The sequence below is a fragment of the Numida meleagris genome, chromosome 1, assembly GCF_002078875.1.
Source record: "Numida meleagris isolate 19003 breed g44 Domestic line chromosome 1, NumMel1.0, whole genome shotgun sequence".
Classification (NCBI taxonomy): Eukaryota; Metazoa; Chordata; class Aves; order Galliformes; family Numididae; genus Numida; species Numida meleagris.
The window spans coordinates 45,567,007-45,583,246 of record NC_034409.1 but is presented as its reverse complement, the minus strand read 5'-3'; the positions used below and the strand labels follow the sequence as shown (position 1 = coordinate 45,583,246).

Here is a 16,240-nt window from a genome sequence, read left to right as displayed (position 1 = left end):
AAAGGTCCTAGAAAGAACTTCACTTTTAGATCTTTAAAGAAGATGCAATACAGCAATGTTCAATTTGTTCACAGAAATGCTATTAAACTATTCATTGATATGTATGACCAATGTGTTTTGTGCCTCAGAATTAAATCAGCTATATGCCATAATGCTAACATATCTGAGAAGGGGTTATGCAAGTGGAAACAGAGAGGGAAAAAGCTATCTAAAATGAGGAAAAGTACAAATGCTATGGCTCCCAGACAACTGGAACTAGGTAAGGACTGTTGAGGAGTCATTTAGAACCAGGTCCAGGCAGCAATGATATAGGAACACAAGCGACGTTCCAGCAGATTTTATACCCTGCTCACGTATTCACTTGATAAACCAAAGGACTTAATCTTTTCAGAGGGTAACTCTTCATTAATAATAAAGTATTGTAAAGACTTTTCTTGATGTGCAAGATTAAATCAGTAGTCTGAGTAATTAAAAGGTGGTAGCACTACAGGATGAAAAAAGGGCTACTGCAACGACTTGTACACTCGACAGGAACTGAGCACTAGTAAAAGCTAAAAGCCACACTTATGGCATAGAACAGGAGAAAAGGGATTTGTTTATCAGTGTAAAGCCTATAAGCACATAAACATTAGCTGGTGCCAAATCAGAAAGCTAATTCATTCTGGCAGTACAAAATCTCTTACCACCAGGAATGCGAATGCTTTGTGACTGCCTGCTCACTCTGATGCTCCAGGATTAACACTACTAGGTCTCCAAATCCAGGGCTTCTGTTTAGTGCAGCGGTGTTCTCCAGCACTCCTGAACCGTTTGTGGAAAGAGTTCATAAACATCTCACAGATAGTAATGTAAGACAGTGGTAAAGTCTTAAGAGCTCCAGACCTGTCCATACATGCTGCTGACACGATAACAATGCTGCTGACATGATGACAGATTCCCAGAATGAATCCCCAAGGAAAGGACAGCAAATACAGTAACAAACAAACAAACAGTGTCCATCTTTACATAAACTGGGAGGTTTGCAATTTTACCTGGGCAGTATGCTATTTAGCTCAAGAAACACTAGTAATGCTGTACCCTGCACAAATAATTCCCAACTTGGGGAGTTTCCCAACAGCAATCATTCCTCCATCCATACCATGAGGAATCAGTTGGCCGAAAAGCAGCATTAAGACATGGACATCCCATATATTTCCTTAGTTTAGACCTCTGAAATTTTATGGACAAAAATACCTGATACTTGATAGAATTCAGCTAAGCACTTAAATTGAAAAACAAAACTGGACGTGCGTATAGTGGTGAACTTCATCTTGAGGGACAAAACCAGAAGGGAATGGCGCTGACAAGTACACACAATCTAATGTTTAAGAACCACGTAAGAGGTCTATGAACAAATACAAAAGGCTAGTTATATCTTCCCTAACTTTTACAGATGATTGCAGAAGACACGCAGAGAATCTCAAGATAATGCCACTGCTCACATTATAAGAATTGATTTTAAAAATAGATATATCCCAAACTTTTTTCAGCACTCGTCAAAAAAGGTTTTGAATAGGAAGCAGCAGTATATTTGGGCAGGTGGAACAACAGGAGAAAAGTCCAGCACACTGCCTTCTTAATCAGAATGTAATCTCTGGCAACACAAATATTCAGTGATACAGAAGGAAAGTTATCAAGTGCACGGGCTGCTGAGCAGCGAAAGTGAAGGCTGTTCAATTGTACATTCAAGGCTGTAAATAACAGCTTCCTTCTTATCTGGCTTCACAAATCAAGCAGGGAGAAATTTTCTAAACTAGAGCCTGGTGTGCTGAGAACTTTCCAAGAGGGTACACATACCGGAGGCAAAATGAACACTGCAGTGGACATATAATCACATTAGGAATGCCTCTGATCAGCGTTAGCCATGAAAACACCTTGTCACGTAACAAACTAGTGCATGAAAGCCAAGAGAACAGCAGCTTTACATTCCATATTCCTCATATTAGGGAAAGTACTGCACTACTGAGATTCTTTTTTTTTCCCCTTTTTTTTTTTTTTTTACCCTACAGTAGATCACAAACTGACAAAAAAAAAAAACAACAAAAAGCCTAACAAAATCCATACAACTCATACTACCCTGCCGTATCCTCTTGGACTCCATGCGCATCTTTCAGTCCCCCTTGTTCTCCCTCCTACAGACTCTCTTTACACATAATGGCCCAATCCTGCAGATACTTAAAAGACACAAGTAATCCAACCGAGGCCAACAAGCATGCCTACATGCATTCAGCCACAGAAACTAATGTCTGCAGGATGAGTCTCAATATACTAGCTCACGTCTCTAATTACCTATTACAATTAAACCAACTTCAGCAACGCACATTTCCACTAATTGGGACAGGAATGTCATGTAAAATGAGCACCATCTTCTAAAGACTGAGGGGCTTCATCGTTCAGGTTTTTGTTTTATGCAAGACAGCAGATCAGTGCAGTGTCACATCAGCAGCTTAACCATGACACCAACTTAATTTTGCCAAAACAGAAGTATGGTAACATCCTGCTAATAAAAGGGCAGGTGTGTGCAAAGTAGGTATTAGGTACGTCTTCCTTACCTATATTCTATTTGTTGATCACATTGAAAGCTGAAAAATCCCTAGCATATTTAACATCTAGAGACAGTCAAGTGAAGTGTATGTACTTATACTTTGCATAGGAAAGGAAAGAACATGTACTTACATGAACAATTTAAACGTACAATAATACTGACATAAGAGAACTAGAGTAACCAAAAACTATAAACAAATAGTGATAAATTAAATGGGACTCACAGCATCAGCTCTTCTGAAGTCAGGTGCAAGGCCGAAGCACAGCACTATCACTTCCAGGACAGGTCTGAATCATTTCACTAAAATCCAGGTACAGTTTCTGGGGAAAGTTAGGTGCGTTAAGAACGGGATTCACAAAGGGCAGTGTGCCAACTGAGTAGCTGTCTAAATTAGCCCCTATGAAACAAGGACAAGAGGAACTCGAGCCCTATCTTATCTCTTCCTGGGACTTAAGTATGGTTCTTTCGACAGCCAGAAAGCACTACATATATCCCTTGGAGTGCTCCCTCTACTTCAGATTTGCTAAAGACAGCTGAAGGGGTCAGTGGCCACATACACATATACGAGAGGTGCACACCCCAGGGAAAGCCTAAGAGGCAAGTCACAAGGAGCATCTACCTGTCACATAGCAGGGCCACATCACTGCCAAATGGTTCTACACAAAGGGCTGCAGCACCAGGGACTGAAAGCCCTCTCCTACAAAGATACGCAGGCTCTGCAGCACAGGATGCACTCTCCTTGCAGCACCGTGGGACAAAATGGAAGTGCAGGCTCCTTGCCCTGCCGCTGGCTGCTGGCAGAGGCTGCCCGACCCCTCTAGCAGCGTGGAGAGTGTCCACTGGACTAGGCTACATGGGCAGATGGCTGGAGAAATGCCTAACCTCGCTGCCAAGAGGCAGATAGCCTTGGGACGTGCCCTGGGTGACATGGGACGTGGGTGGCAAAAGCTGCAAGGCCTGGAGGCCTGGCTGCAGGCACATCCATCTTCTCCCTGGGGAAGGATTTAAGGCTTCCCCTTTGGGAACGGAGTGCCTGCAAGTGCAACGTTCCCATAATCCTGAGTTAAATGCTACTACAAACAGCCGGCTAGCACTTCTAGGAATAACCTTGAGTTGCTTTTAAAACGAGTGTTTTGCAGGTGAACTTTTCAGATGCCCCATGAGCACACAAAACAAGAAGATCAAGGGTGCCCTGCAATCATTACCGCAGCAATCACTGCTCTCAGACACTAAAAAAAAGCTGATCTCTCGTGGGATGTGGCAGAACTGGATCACAGAGAAGCACATGACTTCTTAATTAAGCAGAAGAGGAGTAGGAATGAAATGTCCCTTCAAAAAGCTGAGTGAACACAGCCATCAGCTGCAGTAAATAAAAACATATTGGAAGAATTACATTCTGTACACAGAAATACTAGAAAGTACTGATTTTCCTTTTGGTCCAGCTGTCCTTTCTCAGCAGTTACTTTGCTGAGGACTTGCATACCCCTGATAAAGGCGGAATCAGCTGCCTACTTTGGAAGCCTGGGGCTGGCGAGGGGCTCTGTTAACCCTTTACCTGTTTGAAGTTGCACAAAGCCCCTTCACTCAATCGTAGCCCATGTATTAGACAGGTCCAAAGACTGAAACAAGCTGTTCGTTAAAGAGCTCAACACATCATTAACTACAAATGAAAGGTAAGATTTTCAAAAGCATCAGCACAGGACTAAAATTGCCTTCTTTAAAGCCCAGGGAGCTTACCCTTGACCTTGAATGGTGGAGGGTTGGGTTAACTATGAGTACTTTGCAAATCCCAAGCAAGGTGGTGAAACACTAAGATTAAGAAGGCTGCCAGAAGAAATGGTGCACTAATGGCAATTTATTCCCCTTGACCTGATGCATTAATGCTTATTTCCCGCACACACAAACTGCGTAATATAAATCAAATCAGCTCCTTCTCTAAATGTGGATTGGAATAAACAGTAAAGCTTCAGTTCACAGCATTGTGAAACAGAGATGTTTATCAACACGTGTGTACAACTCCCCGTCAATGCATCAATATATGACGGAACACAAATCTATTCACAGACAAAGCAAGAGCAAGAAGAAAACTTTAAGAAGAAAATCTGACAGCACAGTGGAACAAGGGTTCAATGGCTTAAAAAGGCAACACAACTGGTTTTCTGTTTACGCAGACAATTGCCAAATAGATAAAAATTGCCTTTGAAGTCCTGTATGCAAAATCTTGAATCTAAAAAGATTAACTGCAGCAGCATCCCTCTGAGGTTACAACCAATTCTGCTTGTTTGTTTTAATTCTCATTCATGCAAACATATATGACCATAAAACAAATAAACAAATCTGGAAGGAAAGTTTAGTTGAGCAAGGCAAAGCAGGGAGGCTTCTCGGGTATAATAACCATAAATAATAAGCTGTATCTTAGAGAAACTTCCTGATCTTTGTCATACAAGTGACAGGTTGCAGTCAGAAGGAAGTCTGACACTGCTGATGTTCCCAGTCAACAGGCAAAATGCCATAGCACGGGCAGTCTGAACTAGTAATAGCTTTTCAGCTGCAGAAAAGATGTTGCTTCAAAGATCAAGACATAGTGCCCTGTCAATGTAGGTAAGACAGCAGTGCATCCGTTCCTTCACTGGAAAGAACATCTCAGTCATCAGTGTCAAGACCTTCAATGTCCTTGATCATCGAGTTATGGTGGTCCTGCTCTAGTCAACAGAAGCCAGGATCCCGTGACTTCAGCAAAGTCAGGTTTTCACCTGTAACACATTAGACAACATTTTTCTGACTCTGGACAGCTAAGCAGCCTCCGCAACACATGCAAACTAGGGTGGGTGTGGTTTGTTGATTGGTTTCTTTTTAAAAGCAGCATTCACAGTCTTAATTTATAAAAGACAATAGATTTTTCCGCACAGTGGGAATACAAAGATTAAACAAACTTTTTCAGATGAAGCTCCAAGGCAATTCTGGAGGTGGCAAAAAGTTGCTGGCCAGCTCTGAAAGAAAATATCCATCAAGAAAAATTTTGCGAAAAGAGATCTTAAAAGACTTAAATAGGAATTTATCTCAGTTACTCTCAAGTATTTATTAGCGTGTGCATACGGGCCCCAAGAGTTATTAATCAGCATCAACAGAATGCCAGTACTGATAACATAACGCAAAAATAACAACTGCATCTTGTTTTTTTAAGTTTACAACTGGCTTTATCAAGCTGTAGGGTTAGGTACTGAGAAGAACACTTCCCCTCTGTTTTAGAAAACAATGATTATTGTCTGCACAAAGCATTTTCAGTGGTTCCCATGCCACACTCTGAGACAAGACCAACAGTGGGAAGCTGGCAACAATTAACAAAAGATCTCAAGGATCACAGAGGACTGTAGTTATGCATGGTTTTGGACATACAAAACATTGGCATGATTTTATCATACTATGACGCAAGCTGAAGAGGAAAACGGACAGAGAATTAACTAATTAACCACTGACCACCACCCTTTGAGCCTGGTGATCCAGCCTTTTTTTTTCACCTACCATGCAGTCCACACATTAAGTCCATACTTTCACAGCTAGAATGCTAAGAGAAACTGTGCTGAAAGCCTTAAGGTAAACAAAATCTACACCTGTCATCCACAAAGGTGGTCGTTCTATCATGAGTTCAGTTGGAAGTTCCTCTTACAGCCAAACTGGCCTCCTGCAATTCCTGCTTCCTTTTCTGCACACAGGAATGGACTCTTTTTGTGACTCAAAATTTTCCTCGATGATCAATCATGTCTCCTGGGTGTTTTTGTCCTTCAGAACTGTCTCTTACAGTGCCCAATCAACCAGTTTCACAAACAAGCCGCAGCCCATGATCTTTGCTCTGCTACTTGCCTTCCTCACTTCTCTCAGGATCTTAACCTTTAGTACTGCATGGTAACTGCAGAGAAGACTGACTTTAACTATCACATCCCTAAACTGTCGTTCCTTATCTGTGAGAAGCAAGGCCAGCAGACTGCTTTCCTTAGTCCACCCACCTATGACAGCCATCAATATATTGTCCCCTCTGCGCTCCAGAAATCTCTTGGATTGCCCTACTGTGCCGCATTTCCAGTATGCACCAACGTGGTTCATGTTGCCCTGAGAACCAGGGCCTGCAATGTAAATGTTCTTTTAAGAAGACTTAATAGGATGTTAGGAAAATTCAGTTTGGAAGAGACCTCAGAAAGCCTCACACCCAGCCTCCTGGTCAAAGCAGGATCAGCTCTGGGATCAAACCATCCTGCTAAGCATTCTATCCAGCTGGCTCTTGAAAACCTCGAAAAACGAAGACTGCTCAGTCTCTCTGAGTCCCCATTTCACTTATTGACTGCCCTCATCATGAAAAAAATATTCCTTATTGCCAGTCAGAATTACCCATTTCAACTAACTCCTGTCACCTCTCATCTTCCCACCACACTTTGCTTAGAAGAGTTTGCCTCTGTGTTTTCTTGATAATCTCCCTGTAGGCACTGGCGAGCTGTTATCATGTTCCCCTGAAGCCTTCTCTTCATTACGTACTGCCTATTTTGGATCAGACAGTTTTACAACAGACACCATCACAATGTCTCCTACTGCACTCCCCATCTGATCCTCACCCATAGCTCTTGACCAGCCTGCTGCCCAGACAACAGCAAAGCTCTTTCCATTCAAGACACTTCTTTGAAGAGACTCCAATGGCATCCCTGTCTAAGAGCCTGTGACCACTCACTATAATAGTGCAGTTGTGTGAAATTTCCACTGTGTCTCTGCAAATTCAATGGCATCACTGCACTGTGTAAGAGCAGACTTCCAATTCATTCCAGCATGCCTGCTGGTAAAGACATCTTTGCCACACACTGTTCACTTGATACCACTGGTCCCTAGCAATCCCCATTTCTTGAAACGGGTCCTGTGGCCACACAGACCTGTATGACCGTGCCACTGGGTACACAGAGAAGCGTGAGCACGCAGGATGCATCCACTCCTGCCCAGGGTGGAGAACATTTCTTGGGCTCCGCCTCTTCACTCTGAGTCACTAAGCCCTGCAGTCATCTTCAACCTGCTAAGTCTTACTGGTGCCTTCATGAAAGAGTAGCAAAGTCTGATGATTAGATGGGCGTTGGCAACCTCCAAGATGTCCTGGATCCAGTCCTTGGGAAAGCAGCAAGCCTTGGAAGTCATCAGGTCTGGTCAGCAGATGGATGTTCCCATTCCTTCTGCGAGGGAGTGTCCAATCCCTGTTACCCATTGCTTCCCACAAAGCACTGGCACTGATTATGAGTAGTTGACCAGGTACAGATGGCCCAGATACTTCTCTTGCCAGAACTTACTCCCCTCCTGTTCCCAGAGAACTAAATACTTTACTAAATCTCAAATTGTCATTAGCCTCACGTATCTGTGTTACTGAGGATGATATCAAGTACAACTAAATATGGCTGTTAACTTGCATGAAAGAAACTGCTTGAGACCTGAGGGGGAATGCTACAGTTCTCAGCAGTGATGCCTATGATTCAGGCTTCTCAAAGTGAAAAACATAAAGCGTAAGCAGCAAAAACATAGCTGCTTATTAACAGGGCAAGAAAAAGCAACTAAAATATTCCCTAAACTGTAAAAAATAATTTAAAAAACTTACAGTCATATGCCCATTCAAAGTAAAATACATACACAGAATGCTGTGGAGAACCAGGGAAGCTGATTACTTGTCCATATCACGATGTATGCTGTTTATTGAGTGTGTGCGCAGACCTTCAATGCCAGATCTCACTGCGGTCAGGAGCAAAGCCAAAGCCGTAAATGTAACACCCGATTTTCAGGGGAGATGGGAATATGGAAAAGAGTTTGGGAAATTCTCCTACAAAGATGGATTTGAATCTCTCCAGAGAACTAGAGAACTTTTTCTACAGCCTTCAGGCACTGGGATGTGGCACAAGGGCATTCCTTCATCCAGGTCAATTCAGTGCAGCCAAAACTGCTAAGCCCATCCCTTTCCTCTATGGGAGGAAACTCCCCCTTCTGTCACTGGACTATACAAGAGAGGGGAGGGAAAGAGAAGAAAGAAAAAAAAACCACCCTCTTCTGTCCACCATTTTAGGGAGAGAAAAGGAATACCTCAGCTGCTCTCCTATCTCACATCCAAATGGAAAAGGCAAAGAGACCAGCTTGTTTCCTCACTGCATTAGAAGTGAGAGGAAGCAGAATAGGAAGAGGGCAGGAAGCAGCCAACAAAGGTAAGAAGAGATGTTAAACTTCCCCATGTCCTAATGCTGCTGCATTTGAATCAAAACTCTTAGAAATCTACAACCCAGCTGTGGAAAAGGACTTTGGTAAAGCTGGGGTGGAGGGAAGGATGGCTTTCTCAGTAAAAGTACTTGTTTTGCTTTGTATTTGCATGCTTCATCCAAAGCGTTACACAACATGGAGTTTTATAGAGCTATACAAAAACATGCACTTCACAAATGTCCAGGAAAAAACCCCAACCCCACCAAAATCTGTTTAAAACATAAAACCTCACCCGAGTCTAACAGGACCCTAGTGCAGAACACTGAGTAGATAGCGCAAGAACAACAACAACAAAGAAAAAGAAGCCATACGTTAGAAAATATTCCTGGCTTAGATGTGACAAAACAGCTTTCCCAAGATGATTCTGTGTAACTCAATGCCCCAGATTCACTAACATTAGCCAGGATAGCATTGGCTGCCGCAGAATTCCACTGGCAAACGTTGTATCTCACATTTTTCTCTTTCTCAATATGCTGTGATTTCCTGTGGAGTGGAGAAATAATCTATACTACAAAGAAGTGCAGTACTAATATTTTTTGAAGTAAATAATTTTACAGCATCATACAGCATATACAGAAATATAATACTTGGGTAGAGAAATTCCTGAGCAGAGAGAGACTAGAAAAACACTTTGATAAACAAACGCCTTCAAAGCTTATGTTATTTTCCTCAGAGCAAAAAATATTGGGTAACTGTGTGCTGTTCCTAGAAAGAATGGAATTTTGTTGCCAACAGCTGTAGCTTTTCAGAGGACTTATAATACTATACTGAAGATTTATGCTCCTGACAAAGGCTTAAAGCTATCCAAACTAGGGCAGAAAAAACAATCGTCTTTTAGAAGACCTATGCTATTTGTGTTAACTCTTACTGCAGCAGAAGTTACAACCTTCAAAAACAGACACTCGCAACTGGGGTTGATCTCTGTAATGATTTGTAAGTCAAGCAATGACACTGCACTGGGTGAACTACTCTATCTCAGGTTTTTAAACAAGCAAGAAGTACATCCTAATCATCTTGAAATCAATTAAAGTCATAAATATTTACCTCCAAAACACATGACTTCAAGTTTTCTTCCTGATCTTTTTGGGTTTACACTTACATTTTTCCTACCTTAAGAAAGGTTTCCTCAAGGTGTGGCCATCTGACAGAACCCACAGAAAAAGGAGAAAAGTTACCCTAGACAAAAGGCTGTCATCTGCATAAACAAGCAAAGGGATGCAATCTCGGATCTCTTTGTTGCACTTATATAGATGTAAGTAGCCCTACCTGCCTGCGGTCAGTCTCCTGATGCCAGCAGAAACTGCTCCTCGAGCTCTGCAGGATTAGGGTCTTCTGTGCTCCCTCTAACTACAGCAGTTAACAGTATCTGGAACTATTACTTTAAAGCTAAACTGATACTAAGCAATGAAACTCAGGATGTCACAGCTTTTAAGGCTCATTTACTTGCAAGCAGCCAAACAGCACACTCTGGGTTGAATCCTGGGCCAATTTACAGTTACAATCTATGTCACTCCGTGAGCATTACACCGAGTTACACAAATTGTGATTGACAAATCCACTGCCTTGAAACAATTTGCCCAAAGCTCACGATGAGTCAGTGGCAGTGTCTTGTTTATGTCTCAGACTTTGGCTTCCATCTCGTAGCTGCTCAGTCCACCAGATCATAATTACACTGCATCACCAAAAATGTTTTTATTTCTGTCCTTCTAAAACTCCTGTTTAAATTGTTTGTTTGTTTGTTTTGATTTCTTTTCTTTTACAAGGGGAAGAAAATAAAGTAAAAGCTTCTTAACAATTCCGGTTGTGATTTTTTTTAAACTGGTTACCAACAAACTATTTCGCAGCTGACCCACAGATAGAAAGCCTGATCTCTTCAACCAAAATGCACAAGAGTCCAAAGCCCTAGATAGAAAAATCAGTGTGCATGCGCCTAAGTTCTCACCTACGGATAAATAGCGTACTTGCATTAACTTTTTAAAAGTCCTGCGTGTAGTTTGTAAGAAGTGAAGGACTACAAAACAAAACCTTCCTTAAGGGAACAACTTGCCACCGGTCCTTAGTCCTGAAAAAGATCTGCAAAAACTGAGGATATTTTGCTTAAGTAAACAGAATTTTAATTAAGCATAAACAAGCGAACAGCAGGCATGCTATTTCCATAAGTATGCATGATTCCAAGGAATAAAGACTTTAAAATGTGAGGCCATTAAACAAATTTCAATTTTAGAAGTCTTACAGTTTTAAAAAACATACAATGTATGTGGAAGGCTCTTTTCACTACAAATAGATTCTTTAAAACAAATTGCCAGTGACGAATCATCATTTTTTATGAACTGTTTCCAGTAAGGTAGAAGTTACCTAGTGTGGCACTGAAGAACCCATTTCATTTTAAGCATGCTTACAGTTTTATTAGAGGCGATGGCTTTTTCCATGCTTAAAGCCAAGCATATGCTCAAGTACTCTGCTGAGACAAAAGCTTACAAGTTTGTTGTTCCGAATGCAAAGCGAGGCTTTTTATCCCAAACCACATTTTCTTGCATGTAATCAGCCCTGATGATGTCACCATAGTTTCCAATGCACTTCAGGACACGCTCATCATTTATTAGGGTCCAGATGGTGATCTTTCTTTGGCTGCTAAAGAACATGCCCAAATATTAAAGCTTACCCTTATCTTACACTCCAGATTGCCACAGTACAAAACGACAGTAACCTTTGATCTAACCTGGAAATCTTTTCTTTATACTTTTGATTTGGCAATACACTCAGCCCACTCGAAACCAAAGAACCTGATATGCATAACTACAGTATGTTAGTCACAACAGGAACAAGCAATCCACAAAACAGTCAAAAGAATACAAATCTGAAAGCATTTCTCAAGTAAAAAAATGAGACCTTGCCTGTCCTCGATGGCTGCATGTGTTTTTGAGGAACTCTGAGGATTATTCAATAGCTTAACCAGCAATCAGCAAACACACACACATTGATTTGTAAGGCAAATAAGGAACACGAGCATGACAGGATTTGTCATAACAGCACCATCTTTTCCGACACTTTCAACACCGTAAGTTTGCACCGTGCTGAGAACTCAGCGTTTTCTCCCATGGGCAGCACATGATATTTGTTCTCCAAAAAGTTCTGAAAATTATTTACTATTTCCGCAGCTGTAGAGCAAGCACAATGCAGATCTCCACAGAGACCCAACAGATAGATAAGCCGTCATGACATTTCATTAAAAATGCCCTAAGGTAAGATAATGCCGTATATGTCCAGCAGATCTTGACAAAACGTTCTCCAGCGGGCAGCTAATTCAGGCACAGGTGCACATGATGTTCAACAGTCCTGAGTCACACATCTTCACAAGCCTAGAGCCTCACGCAAAGCACACCGACACTGGAAAAATCACACATCATAATATGACCAAATCTAAATGGGGGGAGGCTAGGGGAGGGAAGGAAGGAAAGTTAATCCAACTGCTCAGAAAAAGATGTTCCCAAATGTGAACTACTTCACTATTTAACTATTATTACCTATAACTAACTATTTAACAACTAACACATGTTGCAAGAAACCAGGGCAAGGGAAATGTATTTTAAGCAGTCTTCCCGACTTCAAAACAGCTTAGTAATTGCACGCATTATTGGTAGAGAAATGGTTTCAGAATAAACATCAAATCCAGGAAACTTGTTTTAGAAGTATGCTCAAATGTCAGAAAAACAGAGATTCAACAAGATTACATAATATCCAGTAAATCAGTTAACTTCTAAACTCTTTTTAAAACTAAGCAGCAGCTAGTAATTTTGGTGGTAATAATCCTAGATATCTGCACTCCGATAAACAAAATAAACCACATAATTCTAAATTAGCATATGCTACTAAATTAAAACAACATTAAAATAATAAAGTTACATAAATAAAAGTTCTGTCAATCCAGAAACGAAACACCATAAAATGTACATAAAGCACACATTAATCAGTTATGGGTAGCAAAGAGGCCATTATGCAGCTAGGGACAACTACTTCTTATAGTCCATTGCCTTTGAAGTAATGGAGTCTGGGTCCTCCTACATCTCCCAGCTCTCCAAAGGCAGCCTCAGTCGAGCTGCTGCCTCCCCGTGCCCAGAAACTCAGCCTTGCTCACACCCCAAGCTTGGTAACACTTCCAGGCATTGGGCTGGCTTCCAGGAAATTCAGGCTGCGCCCTATGTTGGTATCACGCTCTGTATCTACATGATGCATAACTTGAAATTACCGGTACGTTCAACGCTTTCAAAACTCCAGCTTGAGAACAAGCTTCAAAATACCAGCAACAACAACCCTGGCCTTACCTGCAGGATCTTGTACTGTCATTTCCTTACGCTTCACCTTCAACTTGTCCTTAACCCATGGGAACTCCTGTAAGGAATCCAGGAATGCATCAAAAGCCTTGGGTCCTCTAGTAGGAAGAATATCAAGGAGCATCATGGTTTTCCTTTGACTGGTGGTTTGGGATTTTATTTCTTGAACATGACTGTCGGTGAGAATGCCTTCTTGGTAGAGATACTGAATAACCAGTCCATCCACCAGCACCTCCGTGCAGAGCTCCAGGCGCAGGGAGCGCAAAAGCTGCTTGTCTCTGGCATCCATTTGGCAACCTAGAACATGAGCAAACGAGTGGGGGAATGCAAGATTAAAACATTTCAACCACGAACACCCCCAAGTGATGTTCGATCCTCAACATTCTTTACAAAGAATTCCATTCTCAGAATCATCAGCCTGGGAAACCTACTAACAATCTCCACCACCTCCTTTCTGCTCAAATCATACAGTCCTACAAGCTAAAACACAGCCATTTCTGGGAAATATTAGACAGGAAGAGAACTTTTGGCACTGTGAAGATGTGCTTAGATGGAACGACTACCATGCCGAAGCACCTGGCTCACTAACAGGCCAAGGTCCACCCCCAAAGCAGCTGGAGCACCTGCCAGTCCATGAGAGACTCTTTCCTCAAAAAATTAACCCGATGTCACACCTAACCTCTGCTCTCAACATCTGAGACATGAGGGCAGCTCCACTTGCAAGTGGTCCTGGCAACCCAACACATCTTAATTTCAGCAGGGGTGGAAACGTACCTTATGCACCAGGTTGTCCTCTCCCCCAGCCCATCCTAGATGGCTCTTTTAGGACTTGACTGACCTGGTTATGAGAAATTTTCCTCAAATTTCCATCTTAAATGTATTCACCTTCTATTTATAGGTGTTTTTTTCTGCCAATATCATTCTTTAGCCTAGACAGCTCCTCTCCCTCCCTGGTATTCACCCTTCTAATGTGTTTATAGGAAGCAATTGGGTGCCGCCTGCCAGCTTCCATTTCACTCGACTAACACACCGACTAGACAAAAGCTGGAAAAGATGCATTTTATAGCCATTCTGAGAAAGAGACCAGGCGACTCATCCAAGATCAAAACAAGAGTCTGTGCCAGAGCTAGGAACTAAATCAAGATGTCTAGTCTAGTCCCTAATGACAAACATATCCCCAGGATCATTAATGGCACTTGCAAAGGAAAATGACTTAGTAATACAATTAAATACTTTCTTGTGATTAAATCATGAAGCCAAAAAACTGTAGCAGGTGTTGAATGTGATTACCAGGAGAATTTCTAGTAATTAAATTAGAAGTTGCTGCTATAACAGCTTGACCGTACAGGAATTATATTTCATTTAGCTCGAAGATACAGGGAGAGACAAGATTTTTAAGAGCTCTGCTCAAGTTTTTCTCCTGTCAGAGATGCCTGTTAACTCTCCATTAAAGACATGCCTATGTGGCTTGATTGTTGACATTTAGGGCAGGTAATCAACAGAGCATACAAGCATATAAATGGTGTTCTGCACAGAATGCAAGAGCCAAAAGGGAGGGACTGGAAAACCCCATCTGCGACACCCTCTGACAAAGCGACTTTCTGAAAACGCTTTCCCTGAGCGCTGAATGCAGCGCTGGATGGCACCTGCCCAAGAGGTTACCCAGAATCTTGAGGTGCCCACCTTCTGCCTCAGGCCATCTCAGAGCTGAGCAGCAGCTCTCCTGCTACTTGCTCTTTACAAGTCCTGGTTTGATGGGTGCAGCCCAAACACTGAACCCCATCATGGAGTGTGGTGACGGTGAGAGCCAGGAGGCAGACAAACAGCATCTGGTGTTAGGATGCTCATTTGGGACGGGTGAAGCTCAACATTCTCGTCTCTAGATGCTTTTATACATGTGGGAGCAGCCCAACAGTCAGAAAGCAGATCCCTGCAGTTTCTCACTTCTCAAATTCCCTGCTGACCTGTGAGCTCAGGACATGCTTGCAGGCACACAACCCCCGCTCTGAACCCAGGCAGAAAGCTCTTCCCAATGCCACAAAACGCTTCTGCCTCCCCCTGTGTACGTGTATTAGTAGCCCCATGGGCCTCCCCCACACAATGAATAAAGGAAACAGAGGCCTCCAGTCACTGTGAGTGGAACATGTGCCCCGTTCCTTGTCCTCATGACCAAGTTGGTCAGTGCTTCCAACAAACAAACCCTTTTCAAACCATCTGTCTGCACCTTCATGTACTGGGAAATGCTGACTGGATTATGAATGTGCAGTGGGAATGCCTGCTGAAGAAAGCACCTGGCCCATGGACTTAGGGGCGAGCACAACAGAGGTTTCACAGCCTGCAGGGCCACTCACCACCAAGGTGACTGTTAGGATGGCACTTACTGACATTTAGGGTCTTTTTAAGGATTAAAGTGTTTCTTTAGGGGTGTTTACCATGTCTGATTGATTGAGGAACTGAGCAGACAGAAATGGAGGCGTTATCAGGATTTTGATGCAGACAAGCATAGGGCCAGAGTTTAATGCAACAGGGAACAGCTTCAATTAATTTTAATTAGTCTAACTAGAGGTCCATGGCGAGCTCTAAAGTAAAATTGCCTTGTAAAACTGCTGCTAAAGGGAAAACAAACAGACGTGACTCCAGTTTAGCTGCAGGATGGCACAGCTCAGCCCTTCCCAGGCACTCCTAAACACACGTCTTTCCACTGCAGAGCCAAACTTCAGGAACCGCACCTCCACATCCCAGCATCCCCGACTCATCCCCACACCTACAGAACCAGGTTCGGGCTTTTCCGGACCTATGTGACCTGTCCACGAAGGGTCCCAAAACGCACATTCCCCCAGTCCTTCCCGTCAGAGGTCGTTGTTTCCCAGCACCAAACGCTCCGTGACGCCCGTGACGCCAGGAGCGGCCCGGCGCGCCCTCTGACAGGTCGCGGCCCACGCCGCCCCCGGCCCCGTCCTCTCCCGGCCCTACGCACTCGGGTTTCGCACGCGGCGGAGCGCCGAGCCCGGCGAGCAGCGTACGGCCCCGTCCTGCCCCGCTCCGTTCCGGGGGCGGCGTC

At 42.9% G+C, this 16,240-nt stretch overlaps 1 protein-coding gene across 3 annotated transcripts in view; it reads right to left on the bottom strand.

The window, feature by feature from the left end:
* CRADD (CASP2 and RIPK1 domain containing adaptor with death domain) overlaps positions 1-16,240 on the bottom strand; it is a 78,674-nt gene that overhangs the window by 59,225 nt on the left and 3,209 nt on the right. For all 3 annotated transcript variants that reach the window (XR_002434901.1, XM_021385757.1, XM_021385829.1), the window contains exon 2: positions 13,171-13,476. Coding sequence is in view for 2 of the 3 variants with exons in the window: in XM_021385757.1 (XP_021241432.1) it covers positions 13,171-13,476 (306 nt within the window). In the remaining variant the exon portion in view is untranslated. The remainder of the gene's footprint in view (positions 1-13,170; positions 13,477-16,240) is intronic.